Consider the following 8198-nt stretch of genomic DNA (forward strand, 5'->3'; position numbering starts at 1 on the left):
TAATGAATAATCAAGTCTCCCCACACTACACCCTGCATTTTTCGGTAACTGACGAGCCGGTGCTGCCTGGCAGATAGCGCAGGGCGTCCAGCGACTGGAACGCACGAGGATACAGTCACTATGGGGTTCAGAACCCCGGGATTTCGCCATAGGGTCGGGCGAAAAGTCCCGAACCGCCTGAAAAGCGGTCGGTATCTGGCGATGTGGATCCGGGACAAAGAGCCGAACCCAAACTAAGAAGAGTAGATGAATTTAGACATGCTACTGGGAAATATCCACAAACAGATCACGATCTGTGCAAAATCCCTAAGTCTCATCCTCGTCTGCCCAAACAGCTCTTGCCTGCCCTCCGCTGCGGTCAATGGCGGCCCAGATAGGCCGCGCGCCGTCCGAGAGCTTCAGTCAACCAATGAGGCATTGCACACAGGTCATATCGATGACCACTGGTGGCGCGAGGTCTTGGTAGCACGGCATGCCTAGTGGTTGTATTGCGGAATGCGTCAGTTCTGTACGTTTGAACGTCTGCAAGCACGAGAGCAGTGGGTGCATCAAGGGTGAAAACAGTGGTAGCTGGCAGTTGGACAACAATGGTGTTGGTGAGCTGCGCAAAGTGCGAGACAAGCTCGAGGTGTTCGGGAGCGCTCCGGTGCTGTGCGTTGCGGTCTTCGAGAACTTGGTACTAGTGTATAATACGTTAGATAGCCGCGGTAATACGAGCCAAATCGTTGGTTAGCTCACCCGAATATATATAGCATCACGGCGGTCGTCGCCTGTAGATGCGGCCGATTCCGACGCGCACATTATGTTGCCTCCCTCGAGCCGTCGAACCTTGCCAAACAACTCAATACGGTCCGACTTGACATGAGGCTTTGCGGCCGAAAGCGTGACGTTGGAGCGCGTCGCGAGATAGAGAGCAATGCGGCGCATCAGCTGGGGCCACTCAGGGACAGCGCCCTTGGGCAGACGCAGTGGCAGAAGTACACACGTCGAGTCTACATCCAATCTTTAGCGAGCCGGGCGAAGTTGGTGCGACGTATGCAGTACTTACAGCCTTCGGCCGACATTTGCCCACGCACTGAGCGGCTTACAGGTGGTTTGAGCGACAGCATCTGCACAAGATTGATGTCGTTCTTTAGCCCTAGCTGCTTGAGGCGAGCATCGGCAACGACAAACGTGTCGAGGTTCGCATACGGAAACAGCCGGTTTCGAATGTTCCACTGTAGGCGGCCACAGAATCTCTCCATCGCGAACGCCCAGTAAACCCAACTTGGATCGAGTGCGACGATACCATCAATGATATGTAGCAGCCTGTGGACCGTGCGCGCGAGTACGCAAGTGCACAGGCGTTTAGGATCGAGCTGATAATAGTACCTGAGAGATAATCTCAAATCCCTCAGCGAGCTTTCATTCATTCACCACGGCCCCATGAAGGCTGCAGAAGTCGCGGTGCAGGGGCTGCTAGTCGAAATATAGTTTGTGTACTTACCTAGGCATTCTGAACCAATTGCTGGCTGTTTCCGCATTTCACACGAACCTCACTCTTTGGTCTCCCAGCCTATCTGTACTTTACATGACAACCACGGGATGATGCCACATCCTTTCTCACGACGGAAAACATTTCACTCGCGCTTGAACATGGGGTTGCTCTTCCAAATGGTAGTTTGGGTATCCTGTCCAGAAGGAGAGTAATTTAGCAACAATATTAGCTCTGCAACCAAACCAAATCAAATATCCCGCACCTCATCCCAAGTGGCCTTGAAGCTTGACTGGGCCTTGACGTCTTCATAATATTTGTTGAGGCGAGCGAACTTCTCGCCGCGCAGGATCTCGAGAGTCTTCTTGCCATCGCCGGCAGGATAAACACCCAAATCGTTCTCGAGCAACAAAAATATGCGGGCCAGGAAAGGCGCGATAGCTATATCGGCGATGGTCCACTTCTCTCCGACAGCAAAGCCAGTGGCCGGGAGCTGCTTCTGGAGTGCGTCTAGACCGTCAATGAGCTTGGTGGCGGGCTCGCGCATGAAGAAATATCCTTTGAAGCCTTCAAAGGGCTGGCCGTCGACGACGGTGATAAAGAGGCGAGCTTTAGCACGGAGGACAGGGTCCTTGGGCAGCAGACCGGAATCTGGGAAGAGGTCGGCGAGGAACTCCAAGATGACACCAGACTCCCTGAGCTTGGTGGACTCAGGAGAGGGCTGCTCTGGATCGACTTTGGGGCCACCATAGGTGATGGCAGGGATCTGAAGCGTTGAATTTCAGTTTGTTGCCATAGCTCGATGACGACGAAAGTAACAACTGACCTTGCCAACCGGGTTGACCTCCTTAGTGTAAAACGCAGGCTTGTTCATCAAGTCGATAGAGTGGAAGGTGTATGCGGCGTTTGCCTCCTCAAGGGCAATGTGGACCCTTTGGCCATAAGGAGAGTACTAGACATAAGATCGTGTCAGACGCTTTTTAGAAGGCTGGGTCAGTCCCCGGGGAGACCCTAGACGTACGATGTGAGAGTAGAAAGTGATCTGTTCAGTTTGAACCATGATGTGTCGCAGTCTGTGGATGCTTAGTTCCGAGTGCTGAGTGCTGATGTTGCTTCAGCAGGTCGCCAAAGCTGCTTTTATGGGGCAGAATAGCTTGCGCAGCTATGCGGTGGCATGACAAGCTGACGCTGCTGGGATCAGTGAATCAATGAATCGCCGAAGAGAAGTTGCGCCTTGGCGGGCCAATTATGCCGTCTGAATGCCACCGTGAGAGCTGTGCTCATCTTGATAATCAGGAAGTCGTGCATTGACTCAGCACGTCGTCGCTACTGTTGCGCCGTGTAGCTAGCACGTCCGGCGCCGCAGGCATATCTACTACGGACGAGAGTACAGCGGGCTGAGCGCCGCAGCCTTCGTCCTCTTGGCACTGGATATGCCGTTGTATCCATTTTGGCGAGCATTTAAACATTGTCTGAAGAGCTTGATTAGGCTTGGAATATTTCAAGAGGATGCAGTGGTCGCAGGGGGTGCACTGTGGCTAGAGCCGACCGGTGAGAGGCGCAGGGACGAACGCACCGCTACGGCAGACGCTCGCGCTGCGAGCTCTGCGATCGCTTTGTTTGGTCATGCTCGATGCCCGTCACTAATGGACTTGCCGCGTATGTGGTCTTAAAAGGTAGTTCATTAGGCCAATATACACACAAGAAAACCTTTCATGCATTAACCGTTGACCGAAGGACTCTAGTACATACGTACAAATCCTTCAGAATCGGATAGGACAAGAGCTTGTCTGGTTCAAAGCATTTGGGTCTAGCAATGGGTAATCAAGTCTCCCACACTTATAGACATTCCATTTCTCGGAACTGAGGGTTGCCTGACAGATAGCGCAGGAGCAGTGATCGGTGACCGGACGCGTGAGGATGGTTTTACAGAATTACGTACGCAAGGCTTAGTAATTGCGATCACTGCTGGCGAGCGCGCCCGGTTCACCCGTCATCGCTCTGGCATCGCCATCACCGCGAATGAGGTTATGGAGGAAGGTCAGCTTGACGACGGAGTCTTTGCGACTTTTGAGAAATACGAAGAGTTCTCTGAGGCTCAAAATACCTTTCTCAAACTGTGCATCGTTGATTCCACAGGCGACGAGTCTAATGACGCCGATCGGTTGCTCAGAAAGCTCTCCATGATTGTCAGTACGCTTTGCAGCTACACTAATCCGATCCTGTCGCTGACGCATTTCCAGCTCGATGAGTATCAGGAGCAATCGTACCTCCTCGATCCTTTCTTAGAGCGACTCGTCAGCCCGATCGTAGAACGTCTGAAGCTCTCCATTATAAACTGGTCGTCATCTTGGAACTTTCAGAATTCGGAGAATCTTGGACGTATCGCGGCACTGTTGTACAATTACGTCAAATCCCGCGGATTTAAGACTATCAGTTAGTACTCATTTGCTGTCAATCTTGCATCTCTCACTGATGTCTGCCTGCCAGCTCGATTCTTCCCTCACGAGATCGACGATCTGACCATCGCACTGTCGTTTCTCGTCAATAACAAGAAGCTTGCAGACGATCAAGAGCAGTGGCCCTTGCGATACATCATGCTACTCTGGCTCTCGCTCATTTGCATGCTGCCTTTTGATCTCGCTCAGTTCGACGAGCCGGAGAACGTTGGCAAAACTGCGTCGGATTTGGAGCTGACAGCGAGATCTTACTTGAACAAAGCTGGAATAGAGCGCGAAGGTGCCGCCATCTTGCTCGCCCGTCTCTACGCCAGGTGAAGCCTAGCCTTGCGCGTGATTCTCACGGATGTTCATGAATCCAGGCAGGCGGGACACGAACGTGCGCTTTCCCGCGTTTTTGGAGTGGGCAACTGAAGCCCTCAAGAATTCAGACGCAATCTTCCTTGTATGTACGAGTCACCCTATGCACTATTTATCATCTCATAGCCGCAGTCTGTTGGCACACTTCAAGTCATCTGTGACTTAGTCAAGACGAGCTCTACTAGTCAGGTCTTTCCTCATGCTCCGCTGTTACGAGACATCTCTCGCACGGTAGAGGGCAACAAAGTGTTGATGAGCAATATCCTCGTGCGCAAGTTTCGTATCAAGCTCATATCTCGTGTGCTGCTTCGCCTCCTGCCTCCGCGGCGCAGAGCGGGGATGAAGAGAGGTATGCCGTTGATATATCAAGCCGGCACGTGTTTTGACCTTCAGCAGGGAAGGCATTGATGTCTACCACTGAGCAAATCAATATAGAAGAGGATGATGTGGACGTGGACGTTCCTGAAGAGTTGGAAGATACACTGGAAAGTTTGCTTGACGCCTTGCAGGACAAGGTATTACCTCTTAGACTTCCTTTTCTCTATCATAACGCTGATCCTATACATGAAGGACACAGTCGTCCGATACTCATCCGCGAAAGCTGTCGCCCGCATTTCAGAACGTCTTCCATCTGATTTCGTAGAACAAATTCTACAGCCAGTACTCGCCCTGTTCTCAATCCACTCGCTAGGCGCAGCCTCGCTCTACGATATGCCATCCATAGCCGAGTCGACATGGCATGGTGCATGTCTCGCCTGTGCAGAGATGGCGAGAAGGGGTTTGGTTGCGGACAGCCGACTGAAGGAGCTCATAGACTGGATGCGTAAAGCGCTGTATTTTGACATCCGCAAGGGCGCGCATTCTGTGGGTTCTAGCGTGCGGGACTCGGCATCCTACGTTCTGTGGTCTCTCGCACGTGCACAGAGCGTCGCTGCCCTTTCCCCCTTTGCAGATGAACTTGCACAGACGCTTGTGACTATTACTGTCTTCGATCGAGAAGTCCACATCCGTCGTGCGGCTAGTGCCGCATTCCAGGAGTTCGTAGGTCGAACGGTACGCTATATTTTGCCCCCTTGAGGATGAACAGTATCTAAGCCTTAGACGTTCGACAGAGTCTGTTTCCCCACGGAATAGACGTTCTTCGCAAGACAGACTTCTACGCCGTCGGCATTAGGCGTAATGCTTTTTTGGTCGCAGCACCTGAAGTTGCTGAGTATGTAATCTCAATCTGCTTCGTGCACCAATGCTAACAACGAGGCAGGCATGAAGTTTACAGGTCCGTTCTGATACGCCATCTACTGACTGTGACCCTTCGACACTGGGACCCAAACATGAGAAGACTCGGCGCCAAATCACTGCGGGAAATATGTCAGCTGGATTTGTGGACGCTAGGCCCCTCTTGCGCAGACGAAGCTGTTCGTATATCGCCTCCTTCGTGGTACCTCTTTGCTGACTGGACGGGCAGACAATATTCTTGGATTCGGTCGATTCTGGCGACATTCATGGCGCTTTATGGGTTCTCGCCGAGCTGGCGGATGCGTATCAAACAGGTGGAGCCGAAGAGCAGGCACTTGTTCAACTTCGGAAGGTCTGTATTTTTTACGAGGAAGAAAGTTAGCGTCTGACTCACATCCCGTTGCAGATCTTTGGCTATCTGGCCAATCTGTCGCAGACAATTGTGCAGTCTTATCGGAACGAACTCATTACTGCAGCAGCATGCGAGGTAATCGCGAACAGTATTACTTCGGCGGAAGTAGAGACAAGCAACAGCAAGTCAGGGCCACAGTGGCGAAGCATTCTTGAATTCTCTCTGAAGAGCAATAGTGCCGTCGTCCAAGAGGCAGTTGCCCATGCGATGGCGCGCGTCAGCCAGCTGGTTGACTGCTCCGATTATGTACAAAGATATGTGGCCCTCCTTACTCTTTGACGATGTCCGTGACTTACTTTCGCTGTCTACACATTCGTCAGGGAGGGAAAATCCGCTTCACCAGCCACTCAACAAAATGCTTGTCGCGTGCTGGGCGTCCTGGACTATAGCACGCACGAGCATGGCTTGCTGCCTGCTGTCAAGTTCCTTGTTGCTAATGTTGAGAAATCGGTAGGTACGGTAGAGGTGACGCGTCGATAAGCTGCTGAGTCTTCGTACAGACCGGGACAAAGAACGTCGAAGCCCGTAGAAATGCCTACCAATCGCTACCTCAAATACTGGCGAACGTTGTCTCGAGACTCAACAAGTGTGAGTCACCTCTCGTAGCCGTCAAACGTAGCACCCTCATATATCCACGTCCTTCAGTCTTACAGCCTGAGACTGTCCGCTCCATGTTCGACGCCCTACTTTCTGGCCTTGAGGATTACACTATGGACGAGCGCGGAGACGTCGGCTCTTGGATACGCATCGCTTGTGTCAGAGGCCTTGCATCGACCATCGAATTGCTCCTGAAGAACGCACCGGGCATTCTACACTTCGAACAGTATTTGCCGCCAGCCAAGTTCCACGATGCCATCGGAGGCATATTTAAGCAAGGTGTGGAGCGGCTGGATAATGTTCGCCAGCAAGCGGGCGAGCAGGTCGCAAGACTGCTGTCCTTGAGCCGGCCAGAGTTGCCGAATGGCGACCAGTGGGTCGTCCGCAATGGGCGCCTAATGAGAGACTTGTTTATGAGGTAAGTTAGCCCCTCATTGGTGCCTTGTGCTGCGCCTGACTCTCTGGTCGCAGGGACAAAGAAGAGGTGAACTGGAACGACGGCTCGCGGTTATTCCCCAAAGTTGTGCAGCTCCTCGCGATCCCAGAGTATCGCCACGCCATCCTATCGGGCCTTGTGCTCAGTGTGAGCAGCAGGACAGACAGTACAGTATGTTAATGACTGTGTCTGGGAGACGTCTGCTGACATACACGGTTGGTAGCAACGGCCGGTGTCTCAAGCGCTTGCGGCCTATGCGCGGACGCTGACTGTAGAGAGCGTAGAAGAGGGGTATGACCTTCGAGGGTTGGCCACGGACCTCCTCGCGCAGGCCAAAGGCAACCTTACATCCAACAGTATCGTTATTCCGGTTTTGCAGACGTCGAGTGTGTTGCTCGAGGCTGAGGCCTTCGAGAGGCTGTACGATGATTACGAGGGCTTGAAGAGGTACGCCCTCCGTCTCCGCACCTATACAGTGGCAAAAGCTAACGGCACGCGGGGCCGAACAGCTTGCGCTATCTTTTGTCTATCAGTTCGAAGGGTGTCGCCAAATTCAAGAATGTCCAAAGGGTCGCGGCTTCGATGCGAATGTGAGCACTGTCCCCCGTCTCACTGCGGCGTTTAACCATGGCATCTCTCAGAGTGGTCAATCTGCTGTGCGTTCCGCATCTGCGGAAAATTTCTGCCGAGCAGCTTACTGTATTCCTCGGGCATCAGTACCCCAAGGTCAGACGCGTTTCGAGCCCGCTCCAAAGCTTAAAGCTAAGCCATGCCGCTGCTCTAGGTCCGGGTAGACACCGCCGAATGTCTTTACATGGTGCTGCAAAGCAAGGACCTCGGTATAGACACCGAAGAAGTAGAGGAAGTTCTGCTGGAGACCGAGTGGTGCGCGTGATCTCCCTTCGTCCCAGGAAGCTGTGGCTGAATCTACGCGGGAACGCACAGGTCCTCGGAAGACGTTACCACGATCCAGGCCAAGGCTGAACAGTGCACTCTAGTGCTGGCCGCGCCCGCAGACGAGGCTTAGATAACGGCGGGGGCGGCGTGAACCTGTGGCGTTGTATTGCGACTTGCGAATAGAGCGCTTTCGTGCGAAGCTTATGACTAGTGAGGCCTAGTGAGATACAAGCCTTGCTGCCTCGTGCCGTACAGTCTGGGAGACCCAAGTGTTAGGGCGATTCGCATGGAACAATTCTCTCCAGTCGGCCACCGCCCCCGATCTTC

General features: G+C 53.0%; 4 protein-coding genes across 4 annotated transcripts; 1 reads left to right on the forward strand and 3 right to left on the reverse strand.

The window, feature by feature from the left end:
* Positions 1–692: 692 nt before the first annotated feature.
* Positions 693–931, reverse strand: PHACADRAFT_179343 (uncharacterized protein). The gene has a single exon (XM_007402310.1). It carries the CDS (start codon positions 925–927, stop codon positions 730–732), a length of 198 nt encoding a protein of 65 aa, XP_007402372.1. The 5' UTR covers positions 928–931; the 3' UTR covers positions 693–729.
* Positions 932–1133: 202 nt separating this feature from the next.
* On the reverse strand, positions 1134–1307 carry PHACADRAFT_63540 (uncharacterized protein; the record flags this gene model as incomplete). Its single annotated transcript, XM_007402311.1, has 1 exon — positions 1134–1307. A coding segment is annotated over one exon (174 nt), but the record flags the coding sequence as incomplete, so codon positions are not given.
* A 210-nt stretch (positions 1308–1517) lies between these two features.
* On the reverse strand, positions 1518–2599 carry PHACADRAFT_265855 (uncharacterized protein). The gene is made up of 4 exons (XM_007402312.1): positions 2496–2599; positions 2301–2426; positions 1740–2240; positions 1518–1670 (listed from the first exon to the last, which is right to left on the reverse strand). The coding sequence occupies exons 1-4, from the start codon at positions 2532–2534 to the stop codon at positions 1620–1622; spliced, it is 717 nt and encodes a 238-aa protein (XP_007402374.1). The 5' UTR covers positions 2535–2599; the 3' UTR covers positions 1518–1619.
* Positions 2600–3447: 848 nt separating this feature from the next.
* PHACADRAFT_188982 (uncharacterized protein) lies at positions 3448–8182 on the forward strand. The gene is made up of 20 exons (XM_007402313.1): positions 3448–3663; positions 3718–3910; positions 3965–4247; positions 4300–4378; positions 4420–4642; positions 4690–4808; positions 4864–5346; positions 5406–5506; positions 5555–5708; positions 5759–5881; positions 5936–6195; positions 6253–6391; positions 6442–6529; positions 6587–6956; positions 7010–7145; positions 7198–7421; positions 7484–7564; positions 7616–7700; positions 7759–7859; positions 7920–8182. The coding sequence occupies exons 1-20, from the start codon at positions 3505–3507 to the stop codon at positions 7999–8001; spliced, it is 3483 nt and encodes a 1160-aa protein (XP_007402375.1). The 5' UTR covers positions 3448–3504; the 3' UTR covers positions 8002–8182.
* The last annotated feature ends 16 nt before the right edge of the window (positions 8183–8198 follow it).

This window comes from Phanerochaete carnosa, assembly GCF_000300595.1.
Source record: "Phanerochaete carnosa HHB-10118-sp unplaced genomic scaffold PHACAscaffold_96, whole genome shotgun sequence".
In the NCBI taxonomy this organism is placed as follows: Eukaryota; Fungi; Basidiomycota; class Agaricomycetes; order Polyporales; family Phanerochaetaceae; genus Phanerochaete; species Phanerochaete carnosa.